Genomic DNA, 15023 nt, shown 5'->3' on the forward strand with positions numbered 1-15023 from the left:
AGCCTAGAATGATCCTATTCTGCCTCTGGCCAATGTCACCACAGCTCATTAAGTTTGCTACATAAACCAAAATACAGCTTCATAGTGAAGAGATGATACAAGTGCCACAGGGATGAGAAAAAAGTATTTCATGTAGGAACAGTAACTCTGGTATCTGGAGCAGGATGAAGCTGAGTTTTTAGATACTTCCACTGTACGCAGAGATAGAGCAAGTTATGAAAGAGAGTGCTTAACTTAGAAACTCAGAATTTATTTACAAGTTTTCACTAAAAAAAGGAAACAACACAAAACTCCTCCTGGATATACTCTACTCTGCAAAACACTGCAACTGAAGATCATTAAATTCATTTACACATTTTACAGATTTATCTTTGTATACAACAGCGTATGTTTTCGTCATCAAGACATCAGAAGGAGATGATAAACTAGGCTGTTTTAAAATAATGAAACTGCCAGGTTTCCTTTGGCCTTCCTCTCTTTAAAAATAAGCTACAACAGTTTAGCAGAGGAACAGACATAAGACTTCTGACTTTTCTAAAATGGTACATGAGAATCAGCCTTCTTCAATTCAGACTTGCTACACAACAACCCAGCAGCCTTAATTGAGACAAGATCTGTACCAAAGCAATTAACAATAATCTCTGTGACAAAACTGCAAGGTCATACCCATAGTTTCAGTAAGTTAATTTAATAAAGGAAGATGGAGGGCAGGGGAAAAAGCAGCAGTAATAGAAGAGGCTGTAAATTCGCAGTTTTTTAACAAAGAATTGCATTTGAAAAAGGCAGTGTTCCCCACCCTTTTTTCCCCAAGAAGCTCAGAATACAAATGGTTCCCCACCTCCAACATGCTAATCACCACCCAGAAATTTAACACACATTTTAAAAAGTATAATAACCCTTGACAGAACAGTAACAAATGCTGATCACTATTATCACCTGCTAGTCTAAATTAACAGAGTTGCCCAGATTGGGTACAGCTTTTTTAGATTTTGCATAGCAACCACACCTATTTTCAACCTACTTCACCATTAGCTTGAAACATTATTGATTTGAAAAGCTGATAAAACACAATGAGAAAAGTCCGTGCTCAATCAGAGTGGGAAAATTCCACTTCCAAAGTGAACTGAACCAGGACTTTACTCAGATAGTTTTGTCTCCTCCAATACCACAACTGTATTTCAATAATTTCTATCATGTTTTCAGAGCTCAATTCGTATTCTTTTAAATAGTACTGTGTAGTAATTGAAATAAAAAAAGTTGTTTTTCTTAATTTAAAAATAAATTGAGAAGTGTACTGAAGGAAATTCATCCCTGAGTAACGAGACGTTTAAAAATCGCATCCTATTGACAATCATTGCAATGTGTTACGACGCATACCCGAACGGTCAACACTATTCACAGGCAGCAACAGAACTTGTCACAGTCCAATATATTTGCAGCATTGTTGCATTGATCCCCATATCTTGTTTAATGAAACTGCGAGTTTTGGAAATAGGATAAATAGAGTGTCTTTATTATTTTAAGTTGAATGTCAAATTGACTGCTAAACCGTGCTGGATCCCAGAAAACTCAAAAGCAGTGATGGTCAGCAACTTGCTTCTTTGGGCGTCCAAAAGGATTTTCACCAGGTATCTTCAACCAAACAACAGGAGGAGAACGATTGTAACGGAGTTCACTGCTATTAATGGCACTGTAGGAAAAAAAAAAAAAAACAAAACCAAAAAGACAAGAGTAATTGTGAAAATTTTCTTCTGCACATCAGAAAGTGACAGAACTTATCTTGGGAGACTATCTTTTAAGGAACAAGATCAATCAAAATTTTAAAAATAAACTGAATTTTCTTATGCAAAAATCAGGATTAGCAGAAGGAGACAGGATCAAAGCCTAGGACACTAAAAATTAGGAAGCAACAACATAAATATTTGTATATGGCCCACCATGTTATAACTTTGACCCAAACAATCCTTCCTCCAAATGAAACAAAACTATCTCAAAGTCAGTTTCTATCCTTGGCTTTGCTGCGATTTAGAAGAAATGTATCAGTTTTTACTCTGTGGTGAGCAAGACAGGTAAGACTTGTTAATTCCTCTTTGTTATCACCTATAAAAAGTATTTTTGTTGTACTTTATAGCAAAAAACTATCAGTCACTTACAAATTAAGAGTAGTTTTTTTCCCCCATCCTTTGAGGCACGTAATCCTGGCTTAGCTTCAGGAATCCCAGGAATTACATTTCTCTCCCCAGGTATTTTGCATAAAATTGCATTTAGCCAAGATGAAGCTAATTGCACACTGATCACCAAGCTTCCCCCCAGCTCCCAAACTCCAAGGAAAGGCAAGATGCAGCAGCTGCACCACAAGCCAGAGCTTTCCCCATCAGGGAATGTTTTATGCTTTAACAAAGTCAGGGCACCTTAGCTGGGACTTGCACCCTCCTCTGCAAAGCCCACGTGTGGAGAAAGGAACCTGAAGGAAGCAGAGATTGGAAATGACAAGCAGAAATTTCACCTGTGCAAACCTCATGAAGTTCAACTAGGCCAAGTGCAAGGCCCTGCATCTGGGCCAGGGCGATCCCCAGCACAAATCCAGGCTGGGCGGAGAATGGACTGACAGCAGCCCTGAGGAGAAGGACTTGTGGGTGTTGGTGGATGAGAAGCTCACCATGAGCTGGCAACGTGCACTGGCAGCCCAGAAAGCCACCCGCATCTTGGGCTGCATCCCCAGCAGTGTGGCCAGCAGGGTGAGGGAGGGGATTCTGCCCCTCTGCTGTGCTCTGGGGAGACCCCCCTGCAGTGCTGCCCCCAGCTCGGGAGGTCCCAACAGCAGAAGGACATGGACCTGTTAGAGCAGGACCAGAGGAACCCATGAAGATGCTGCGAGGGCTGGAGCCCTTCTGCTGGGAGGACAGGCTGAGAGGGTTGGGGGTGTTCAGCCTGGAGAAGAGAAGGCTCCGGGGACACCTTAGAGCTCCTTCCAGTCCCTAAAGAGACTACAGGAAAGCTGGGGAGGGACTCTTCATCAGGAAGTGGAGCCATAGGTAAATGTTTTAAACTGAAAGAAGGGAGATTTAGATTAGATATCAGGAAGAAATTCTTTCCTGTGAGGGTGGTGAGCCCCAAGCGCAGGTTGCCCAGAGAAGCTGTGGCTACCCCATCCCTGGAGGTGGTCAAGGCCAGGTTGGACGGGGCTTGGAGCAACCTGGGCTGGTGGGAGGTGTCCCTGCCCATGGCAGGGGGGCTGGAACTAGATGATCTTTAAGGTCCCTTCCAACCCAAACCATTCTATGATTCTATGAATTGCAGCTCTTTGCTAAAAAAGTGAAAATACCAGTATTACTTCATGAAAGCACAGAAACAAAACTTTACAGACAATATTCTGTAAACAAAAGATCATCACCTTACCTCGCATAACAGTTCGCACAGATCGAATGAGGTTCGTTAGCTGTGCTTTAATTCCTGGTTCCTCTCCAAATCCTCCAATACCTTGATCGCTCCCCCAGCCAACTGTGTCATACAAACACAACCAGAGGTGTTAGAAGAAAAACTCCCAAACCATACAAGGAACACTATCAGCAATATTAATGAGTGATGTATCTTGAATGTGGTTATCACTAATATCAGAAAAACAAACGACAAACCGATACGTTTTATTTCACGATCAGGTTTTAAAACAACATACTGAAAACTGTTAAACCTTTTAACGAATGCAACAATGATGGATTGATGTTTCTGTGCAGGAAACCCTTAACTTTTAAATACAGTACTGCTCCCGGCATGCCAGGGAAATAAATGAGTTTATTTGGGCTTCAAAAAATCACCCGCCAACATGAAAACAAACGAACTACAATCTGTTCATAGTCTTTTACCAGGAGATAAAATAGCACCAGGGAGCCGTCTCCCCCACCAGCCTTGCCAGCAGCTGCTTCCCACTCAGATGAGCTTGGAGTTATTCCTGAATCACCTGGGACCAACAAGTGGCTCAACCTGTCAGTCCCCACGTCTGCCTTTTTCTCGAGCTGCTGCTCATCAGGGAAGCAAAAGAAAACCCCAAACTAAACAAATCCCTCACAGTGAATCCCACAGGAGAACGGGATAGCTATCATGCACTCCTGCCAGAAATCCTAGCTCAGCCTGACCTGGAGAAGTCAGGATTCTCCGGATCAGGAAACTGGGAAACCTCAGACCATCAGTAATTTTTTCTGGGGTGTCCTGGTTTGAGCGACACAGAACTAACTTCTCTTCTAACGCTTAGGAAAAATGCACTTTTAGACATCTCTGGTGTCTGAATTTGTGAAAATATTTACTTTCCAGCCAGCTATGGTGTGCAGGTTTCACGGTCTCAGTCTTTTTGAGCTCACCAGGTGAAGGGATGAGGAGGAGCAAGACCCGGACACTTGACCCAAGCTGGCCAACAGGGTTATTTCATACCATCAACGGCACATTTGATATAATTTACAAACTTTGCTGTGAAGTTCTCTCTCTCCCGTGATGGCTGCCATCCTGAGAACTCGTTGCCCCGGTGCCGAAGCCCTGAGCCCTTCCCTTCCTCCCAAAGCCACAGCTCTCACAGTGTCCCACACTTGCTGTCCACTGCTGGGAGTGCACAGCTTCTACAGATAGAACGGGCTGAGTATAATCCTTGTGTATTTTATATTAATATTGGGATCAATATTGGTTCTCTACTGTTATTAATGTTAACTATTTAGTCTTATGCTATTAGATCTATTTATATTTCAACCCTTGTGTTCCCCTGTTTTTCTCCGATCCCCCTTCCTGGGTGGGGAGGGTCATCAGAGGACAGAATAATTGTCTAAACGAGAATAAATCATTGTGGGTTTCTCCAACCATAACACGGGGCTTTGCAGATCTTTGTGTCGGTGTTTTTTTTGTTTGTTTTCTTTTGAAGGACGAGGATGTCCAACCTTCTCCAGTACGGCAGCAACGCGAGCGTGAAAGGTGCAAAGCCTGAGAAGCACTGCCATCCCACCAAAAAAAAGGGCAGGAGGAGATGACAGAACCCACCCACAACACCGAACAGTTTGGGCTGGGAGGAACACCCTGACGTGTGGCACCAATAGAGACGAAACAGTGAAAAAAAGGAAATTACGGAGGAAATAAAAAAAAAAAAACAAAGACAAAAACACAAACAGAGAGACAAAGCAGCGACAGGAGCGACATCAACCCCACCGGGAGAGAATCCAACCTCAACACCGAAGCCCCAAGGCGGTTCCGGCACGCTGACACTCAAGGCCGGTAAGGGAAGGCTGCGGGGGAGGGGGTGGGGGACCGGGTCCCGCGGAGCCCGGCGGGCCGGGAGGGGCCTCCACGCCACCGTGCGGCCTCGCCGAGCCCTCTGCGAGCACCCCGGGGCTCACCGAGAGCCGCCCGGTACCTCCCGCCGGGCCCCGGGAGGGTTTGTCCCCTTAGGAGGCCCCGCCGGGCCGAGCTGTATATCGAAGGAGGGGGGTGGGGTGGGGCGGAACGCCTGAGGCCTGGCCCGGACTCTCCCGCCCCGGTCGCTCGGTGAGGGCTCACCGTGTCGGAGGAATCGCTCCTCATGCAGTACGGCGACGGCGTTAACGACGAGGAGCGCAGCCTGCAGCAGGGAGTACAGAGTGAACGCCATGACCCCCCGCCGCCGCGATGCGCCGCCGGAGCGGGAACCGGCGCCCGAGCGGGACGTGGCGGGGCGGGGCGAGGGAGCGGGGCTTTGGGAAGGGGCGGGGGGTGGTGGGCGGAGCCCATCGCACCGCCCCTTCCTAAGCCCCGCCCCCTCGCCCCGCCCCGCCCCCCGCGGAGCCACGGCCGAAGCTGGAGCTCAGCGATACTGTACAGTTATTAATGCATAAATATACTTTTTTTGTTGTTTTTCCCTTGCATCTTTCAGCCCGACTGGCTGAAGGGGGTGATTTACATAATCCCTGTTGCTTTTATTTCTCAGTTCACATGCCATACGCAAACCCCCTCAACTCTGGATGGTTGATAGCTTTTGTTACTCAATCAGGGTAGAACGATTTGCAAAATCACTGCACTTCGACGGTTATTAGACTCATTTGCCGCAATAGAAATTATAACTTTTGACGTGGTGGACTGGAGAGACTGCACCTCCGTTCCTTGCCCTGCCACAGCCTTCTGATGCTATCAGGGTAAATTACTCGCAGTTTATCAATATAATGTTATGTTATGTTATGTTATGTTATGTTATGTTATGTTATGTTATGTTATGTTATGTTATGTTATGTTATGTTATGTTATGTTATGTTATGTTATGTTATGTTATGTTATGTTAATTACATTACACTATTTTTATTATATCATCACATGCTATTCTGTTCTGTTCTGTTCTGTCCCTCTATGCTTCAGCCCTGAGCTAAGATCCACTCACCAGCCAGCGCGAGATGATTGGATACTTCGGCAGCAAACAAGCGTCAGGACAGTATGATCTACAGTCAGACACTGTGTGAATTAGCCACGGAGAAACCCACACCTCAGTTGCTTCCTGTCTTCATCTTTCCTTTCCAAAATGCCATATAGTGTAGTTGATGGCATAGTGTTATGCATCTAAATAATCATCACTATTAAATTACATTATATTTTAACAGCTGAAACTAGAAGCAGGAGAAACCCCATCATCAGGGCCACAGCATATTTTGTTCCTATCTTACTCCCCAAATTACTAATATAATTAAGGGAGATAGAATAGAGAGCAAAAATCAAATGTCTTCATCTGAGTTTTGTCACCTGGTCAAAAATATTTGTCATTTCAGTCTCAAAAAGGAGTATAGTCTCAATTCAGAGAATCGAGTAAAACATCTATAGCACTTCCAGTGGAATCAATATTATTTAAGCATATGCTGAGATGTTTTGTTATATGAAAGCTCAAAATATTTCTAAATGTTGGTTCCGATTCTGCAAACACGCGTACGCTTGGCTTCACGTATGTTAGCAGTTAGTGGCACTACTTGGGCACAGCAGCACATGTGAACACCCACTGCAAGCTCAGGAATTCCAACGTGAATTCTTTGTCATCTATATTTTTAAACTGGGTATAATTACAAATGTCCTCAAAACTATCGGTTTACTGTTTGAAAATGGAGCCATTTCTAGTTTCCCAGAGGCCCCCAAAGTTTGCAAAAAAGCTTTTTTTAATCATTCAAAGTGTCTTTTTCCACGTGTCTATAAATAATAAAAAAGGCTGATCTAGATTTTTACCGAACTCCACACACACGCAGAGAATGTCAATATTGGGCTGAAAAGATTTCGTCCCAAAGGTCATTACTATTTTTTGAGAAGCTGTGAGTGCTGGCAGATAATGGTCTCACAAATGGAACTGCCTTTTGTTCCCAGACACAACTCAGGGCATCATGGCAGTAATTCTATAATTAAATACAGATAAATATGAGGGGTCGCTAACAGGCACATCTAATAACCACCATCATCAAGTAGCATTTCCTGGGCTACCTCCTTACAGTATCCAACCTATAAATAAATACTAACCTCGGTGAAGAGCTAATGTTTTGAATTATGGCATTAAAAAAGAATGAGGTTTTAAAAATAAGTATACAAGTTATGGCTTAGTATTTTTACCCATAATTAAGATGTATTTCCAAAGAGCAGCTGCAATCAAGCTTACATAAACTTGACGTGATTTTCCCCGTTGTAAAATCCATCACAGCAACTTAACAACCACACGAGTCTTATCTCTGAATCATGGTGTTACGTGGTCGAAGGGAAAACCAGACAAAGTCGCTTGCATTAGAAGGAAAGCAATTTTTTTTTGTTCATTAAGGGGTTATGTTTTGTTGCAGTAAATTCCTGTGGTGTCATCTGCAGAGTGCATTCAATCACCATAAAGGAGAGTTTTAAACCACCATACAGATGTCAAAGGATTAAACTTCAGGCTGGTGAAGTATTGTCAAGACCTTGGTATTTTTTCTTCTCAGTTTATTGTTCAGTATCGTCAGCCAGAGCACAGCTCTGTGGGTCTGACTATCCTCTGCAGTTAATGAGACTTGAGCTTGTTGCATGCAAGGTTTCAGCGTGATGTTTGTTTATTCCTGGTGAGCAAATACCAGGTCAAAGGAAGTCTTCTTATGACTTCAGTCCCTACGTCCTTCACCTCACTTGCCACCAGCTCCTAAGTTTATTTCTGAACTAGTTTTGACAATTTCCTCCTTTTGGTATTTGCCAGTGGGCCTGGTGATACCTTATGAGCTGAAGATGAGCAAACTTTAAATATTCACCCTCAGAGACCAGAAGAATCACAGAATCATAGAATCATAGAATTGCTGAGGTTGGAAGGGACCTTTAAGATCATCAGGTCCAGCCATTAACCTACCCTGACAAAACCACTTCTAAACCATGTCCCCAAGAACCACATCTACCCTTTTTTTAAACACCTCCAGGGATGGTGAATCCACCCCTTCCCTGGGCAGTCTATTCCAATCTTTAATAACCCTTTCAGTGAAAAAAAAATTCCTAATATCCAATCTAAACCTCCCCTGACATAACTTGAACCCATTTCCTCTCGTCCTCTCACTTGTCACCAGGGAGAAGAGGTCAGCCCCCACCTCTCTACAACCTCCTTTCAGGTAGTTGTAGAGAGTGAGAAGGTCTCCCCTCAGCCTCCTCTTCTCCAGGCTAAACAACCCCAGTTCCTTCAGTCATTCTTCATAAGATTTGTCCTCCAGGCCCCTCACCAGCTTTGTAGCCCCTCTCTGGACACGAAGGCTTGCTATGTCATGGTTTTACCTTAACGGCGCTTTGAACACTCAGTCAAATCTCAATGCACAAACCTTTGCGCTATGTGGAACAGGGAATGGAATCAAGGAGGCGAGTCCTTACGGCTGCCTACCACGTACCAGCCTCTACAATGAGTAACTCCATTAACTGAAAAATTCTCTGTACCTGAAAAATGGAGGTTCTATGTCTCAGTTATGTGCTGTAAATAGATCCCATAGCAACATTTCACAGTTAAACGAAAGCTTTTGTCATCCTTAGCCATCACACCTACTGCACTGCCAAACTGCCGCAAAGGTTAATGACACATCCTACAGACATAACACTTCTCTTGTAAGCACAAATTGAATATTCAGCTGATTTAATGTCCGGGTGTTTGTTTTAACCACCAAAGCTGGGAATGCAGTAAGGTTTTGTAGAGTTGAGAGACTCAGTATCTGGTTCTTACCCTTCAGCAGCTACGTAAAGATCTTTGTCTTGTCCATGACTCTAAATATGCTGCACAGCATCGCCTCTGCCCTTGCTTATTTGGAAAGTGAATAGCCATCCCCTCCGAAAACACAGACTGCCAGCTTGCCTAAGGTTTGTGCCTTGATAGAACGTTAATATGGCTTTATACACAAAAGTAGACTGAAAAACAAAGGAAAACCAAGTATAAAATTCTGAATTTACGCCTAAATTTATTGACGCCATTTCCTAAGTTTATTGTGCTTGGCTCTGTAACCATAACAGCCTTTAAATGTCATTCGTTGCCTAGTGCGTGCGCACACACACGCTGCTGTTCGTCTTATTATCAATAGTACAAGATTACGTTATGCTACATCGTATTGTGCTGTGATTATTGGCATCTTCACCCCAGTCATGGCTTGCATTGTGCTCGTGCTGGAATATGCCAGTCCAGAACCAAAGCCCGTTACACTCTGTACCATATAGGTATTTTTCAGACAGGCGTAGGGATTTTCCAGTCGTGTCTTAGCTGGAAGACAGTGGATATCAAAAGCTGGCCCACACGTGGAATGGGGCAGCAAGAAAACAAATAGATTTTGTCAGAGAATTGGAAGTCTCTGCTTTGCCCTGCCTTACCACTGACAGAGGGGCAGGAATTGCAGGTGTTGAGGCAGCAGCCGGTCTTAAGCAGGGATTTAGAGGAGGATGAGGAAACAGCTCCATGAATTTTGACAAGAAGGGATTTTATGTCTGTGCAGTGAGTGGCGTGAAGGAAGAGCCGGGTACTAAAGAGAGCAGAGAAGAAGTGGCTGAGGCTGGTGCTATGGGCCGTGGACAGGCAGGGTGGACATACAGAGGTATGAAAGAGGGAGACCAAAGTGGCACAGACTCTTACAGGCCAGGAGCAGGGTGTTTGCCATCATGGATGTGCAAACGTGTTTCCATCGGGCCATGGAAAATGGTGTCAGTAGGAATATTTTGAATGTGAATATGGCTAACCTCAGAGGATCCTGCTGTGGCTCAGCCTCCACTAGGGGTGGCCAACATGTCCCCTCAGCCCCAGAATCAGGACTAGTTTCCATCTCTGCTAATAGAAAAGTTACTCAAACTGCCCTTTTGGGACAAATATGGAGGTGGTGTAATGGTGATGGGAGTCCGACCGCCTTTGCAGCACAGCACACATATTTTCACTCAGGTCTCTGAATTGCCTAACGCCTGAGTGGATCTGCGCAGCGCAGCCTCACCTTTCTGTGCCTACCCTACGTCTCCACTTTGCTGAGCATCACACACAGAAGCTTGCACAAGCATGTTGGTGTCAGAGTGCATCCCGCTGCGGACAGACTCTCCATCAACAGCTTCCCCAGGGAACGGGTGTCCCCGTCTGAGCCTGGAAGAGGAGGAAATTCACAGGCTGTAGCCTTCCTGCTCATACATTTGGTGGATCTTGTGTCTCCTGTTTGAAAACATGAGTCGTGAGAGCATTACTTCCACCAAAGTTAGCTAAAGCTAAGGCACAGTCACTGATGCCAACAACCCTTCTACCCTGTTGGTGGCTGTTAAGTGCCTTAACGATCCTACAGATACTTTCAGTGCTCTGCGACGTGTGAGCACAAAGGAAGAACAGGCCATGGAGGAATACCCTCTGGTCAAAGGGCCTTCCTCCTGCTTCTTTTGATTTTCCATCTACTTGTATGGAAATCACACAAGAGGTAGGCCAAGTTGGTAAGATAAATGGAAAACAATATACCCCGCCGCTCTGGCAGGGTTCCTAGCAGCAGTTGGCAAAGGGCATGAAGTTGGACTAGGCTGGCGCCTATCCCTCTCCGTGCCAGATCTCAGACTAATCTGACCCCTGTCACTGCCACCTGCACAGGGAGAAGAGCCAGGCTTGTTCCTTAGCAAGCTGGTGTCACGTCAGAGGCAGAGGTCATCGGTTGCACCACACAGTTTAAAGATTAATAGATGGTATCTTCCTTCAGGCTGTAAAAGTGGGCAGATGAAAAAAAAAAAATCACAAAGCTGGTGAATTAAGAGATTGCAATCTGTTCAGTAACATTAGCACAGCCACAGAGTCGTACAGCTAGCAGGAAACCACGTGCAAAAGGTTAGGTCTAAGCGTAACGCGTGGGATTCATGTGTGAGTCAGAGAGACTGGGAAATCTTTGTAAAAATTACCAGAAACCCCCCTCCCTGCATTTTTTCCCTGTGATTCATCCCACAGAAAGAGATCATATGGAAAGATGCAAGTCTCTACGGTAAATTTTTAACGCAACAAATCACAGAGATAAGGTACATTTAGCTACGCTTTTTTTCTACTTCCACAAAAAAAATCCATTTTCCTGCATTTTCTAATACTGGCACGGTACGAGTTCACAGTCCAAAGCTACAGTGGAGAAAATGAAGCGCATCCTGTCAGTCCATCATCTTGCCAGCGTACACCCCTGAGTCCTTCACCTGCTCTTCTCTCCAGAAGAAAGCTGCTGGTGGAAGAAGCTGTGGGCCATCACTGCTCTGGCGGTGAGTCGGGGGGTGTTATTGAGACAGCAAAGGAGAAAAACGGTAACTCAAAGACAGATATTGTCTCTTCAGAGATGGCAAACTCTGGGGATACAGTTCGCTTGTCAGAAAGGTAACTGATAGACACCGGGCCAGTCAAATCCAACGTTGAAATTTTATCAGAGCTACTGTTCGTCACTGTAGTATTTTCCACCACCACAGCTGTAGTGAGATCTTTGGAGGAATAATTTGACGTGCAGCGCCTGGCACAACAGAAATGGAGCAAAACAAGTCATCAGGTGTCAGATACGTGTGAAGAGCTGTTTGTATTTTGAATCCAATCCAATTAATAACAGGATATCACTAATGGCAGCACAGAACTGATAGCTGGGATAGAGCTGATTTAGTTAATTACGGAGGTGACCTTCTCCTCTCTCCCTAATCTTCTGCCTTTTAGCATAAAACACTTCTTACGACCCCATTGCCCTCCTCCATTTGGCTAGATGCATTCAAACTAAAGCCAAACAAAATTTTTGTTTGAAGAGACATATTGTTTACTTTCTCATCATAGAAATAAACATCTCAAGGAATGTTCCTCTTCTTGTGACTTCAGGTTGTTCTTGAAAAAAATGAAAATGTTGGCAGTAGTGAGAAATTAGGGGCTTGGGCCTCTTGTTTTCCTCAATAAAACTTCAGTACACATATATATAAAACCTGGGGATAGTGAGAAGAATTTGAACCAGGTATAGAACAAATTCCAATGTCATTGCCTTAAATTGATATTACCCAAGCACCCACCCTAGCAACCCTTCGGCCCCCGTTATTGCACCCTGCTGCGGGCTGATGGAGAAGGAGCCTGGCAGGACCCCAGGAAGCACTAGGGTTTGGATGGTTCTCCCCATGGGCTCCCTGATCACAGTCGGCTCCTGCAGGAATTCATCACTGCCTGCATTTCCTTGGCAACCCTGGGTCCTCTCCTACTGCCCTGACACTCACCTCCGGAGAACGCTTATTGCTACGCTGATGGCAACCAACAGTAAGAGGCTTCCACTGAGAGACACCATGACAATCTCATAAGTAGACGGTGATGAACCTTGAAGAGAGAGTATGGAAATCACAGGTGAGTTTTGCCAACAAATAGCTTTAAGAAATGCAACCTTTTGTGAAATGACGCTAGGCTGTAACAGGCTGTGAATACCGATGGTACTTCTGCTGCAAACCATGGATGGGAGCGGGTGACCAGCTCTGAGAAGAGTATTCCTGGGAACTACTTTTTCTTCAAAAATCTCACAGCTCAGATAATTAACTCATGGGTCTTTATCTGCCGAAGTACAAAGCAAAGCCGCTTGGCAGGGCTGAGACTGAAACCCAGCCCTATGGATCTTGGGGTCAGAAAGCCTGTCCTGCACTGTTAGACCACAAAGTTCTTCCCCATTTTCACCTATTCACAGTAAAGCCATAACAGGATCCCGAATCTTACTGCCTCTCTAGCCAGCACCTTCCACCCACTTCCACCCTTTCCAATCTCCTTCCACCCTTTTTTGCTCTTGGATTTAATTCCAAAGTTAAAAGAGTGAAATTTGGCTTATATCCCCCATCTGCCCCTGCCTCCAAGTCTCGTACTCCTCTCTTCTGCTGCAGCAGCTCCTTTTATTTCCACCATTCTTCCCTCTCTAAAATGCCGACAGAAACAACACGGCTGATTCATTCATTCCTTTTGAGCTCATTCAACACTCTGTCTCTGCTAATCTTACATACTTGATAACACTGCTGTTGCCTGGCACCACTTGGCAGTGTCGCCATACAAATAAATGCTGAAAAACTGATTTAAAATGCTAGTGAAAACAAACAGGAGAGTAAAACACCTTCTTCCTTGGAAGCCACCGTGTTGTGGAAACCTTCTTCATTAGCACGGACCATCCTGAAAAAGAAAGCAAACAGACATTCAGATCGCACTTTAATGTTCATAACTAGCACATTTATTTTAGATCCATTTATGATGTCTGAATATTTCAGCATCTCTAAGATGAAATATCTTTACAATTTCCTTGTGTGACAGAACAGATTCTGCTATCGCCGTTTTGCAGACTGGGAATCAAAGTAAGATGGGACAGATCCAAAAAGCAGAAATTAATCTGACATCAAAAACCTGAATGTTTCTCTTAAGGCTTCCCCAGCTGCCTCGAGTTTGACTTCATGGTTGTCTACAGCATCTAATCTTGGCATGGACAAGCATGTTGGCATCACACTCTAGCACATCTAGCACACACTTTTATCTAATCCCAGCCAATTCACCCCAGGACATGGAGGGAGACGTTAGCAGAAAAGCAGAAAAGAAACTGAGCCCAAGTTTCTCAAGCCCAGGTTAAACCTTTTCTTTTACTACCTCCAGTGCTTAACTCCAGTAAAAGATCTCAGCCATCACATAGACAGTAACTAGGAATGATCAACAACTGGATGGAAAAATGATGGGGGCTGAAAATACAATTCCTTCCTCTGTGGCAAATAACAACATTACTTTACCACAGTAATACTGTGTGTTACCAAAACCCTCACCCAAGCACCAAGTTTCTCAAAGTACTGAGTGAAGCTCTCTTCACAGCAAGCGTGTGAGGCAGGGATGGACCATCAACCTACTGTTGAGACAAACAGTGTGTCTTACATCAGTCAGAGCTGTTGGGACAAACAGTGTGTCTTACATCAGTCAGAGAGTCTGCAGCATGGCTGGGAATTTCAAGCAGATCTCCTGCCTCTTAGTTTTATGCTTTCACCATGATAATATTTCTCTTGTACAAGCTTAAAACTATGACATGCCTTATTACTGGAAAGTATAATGGATAAAAAGTGCTCAAGTCAGGTTCAGGTCTCACCTTGTACTAATACTGCCGCACAGGCACACACACACAAGCACACGCATGTTTCAAGCTTGCTTGTGTGATACACAGATTTCTGATCATTATTTTATTCTATCCTAGATCCTTTTCCAGAATAAAAATGAAATGTGGAATCACAGGATGTAGCCTGATGACATCTAGTTAATAAACACAAGAATAAATTGTCTGTCAGTATGTTCTCAGGTATCGAAGCCTTAGACGTTGCACTTTAAATTCTACTCTCTCATCAATAAGCTTAGTTTAAAGTGGAATTATTGTGAAAAATCTGTGTAGCCACAGGTTGCATAAGAAAAAGGAGAGTGACTGAAGAAAACACAACCCTACAGAAAAAAAGCCAAGCCAAACCCATACTCACATTTATATGAGAAAGGATATCAGCTCTGAAATGCTGCTCAAACTGAAATACTGTCCATGACACAGAATCATAGAATGGTTTGTGTGTAAAGGGAC

General features: G+C 44.2%; 2 protein-coding genes across 2 annotated transcripts in view; both read right to left on the reverse strand.

Annotated features, from left to right (window-relative positions):
* The window catches only part of HDHD2 (haloacid dehalogenase like hydrolase domain containing 2), a 105430-nt gene that overhangs the window by 17908 nt on the left and 72499 nt on the right, over positions 1-15023 (reverse strand). The window lies entirely within an intron of this gene.
* On the reverse strand, positions 1493-5673 carry IER3IP1 (immediate early response 3 interacting protein 1). Its single transcript, XM_082497931.1, has 3 exons — positions 5533-5673; positions 3400-3501; positions 1493-1690 (listed from the first exon to the last, which is right to left on the reverse strand). The coding sequence occupies exons 1-3, from the start codon at positions 5621-5623 to the stop codon at positions 1635-1637; spliced, it is 249 nt and encodes an 82-aa protein (XP_082354057.1). The 5' UTR covers positions 5624-5673; the 3' UTR covers positions 1493-1634.

The sequence above is a fragment of the Vanellus vanellus genome (assembly GCF_965231255.1).
Source record: "Vanellus vanellus genome assembly, chromosome: Z".
Lineage (NCBI taxonomy): Eukaryota > Metazoa > Chordata > Aves > Charadriiformes > Charadriidae > Vanellus > Vanellus vanellus.

Bases quoted from the DNA above. Each gene is read 5' to 3' on its own strand.
- IER3IP1 (XM_082497931.1), bottom strand. From the start codon at position 5,623: ATGGCGTTCACTCTGTACTCCCTGCTGCAGGCTGCGCTCCTCGTCGTT. The intron at 3,502-5,532 runs GTGAGCCCTCAC...TGTATGACACAG, and splicing joins GGAGCGATTCCTCCGACACG to TTGGCTGGGGGAGCGATCAA. The intron at 1,691-3,399 runs GTAAGGTGATGA...TTTTTCCTACAG, and splicing joins TGTGCGAACTGTTATGCGAG to TGCCATTAATAGCAGTGAAC.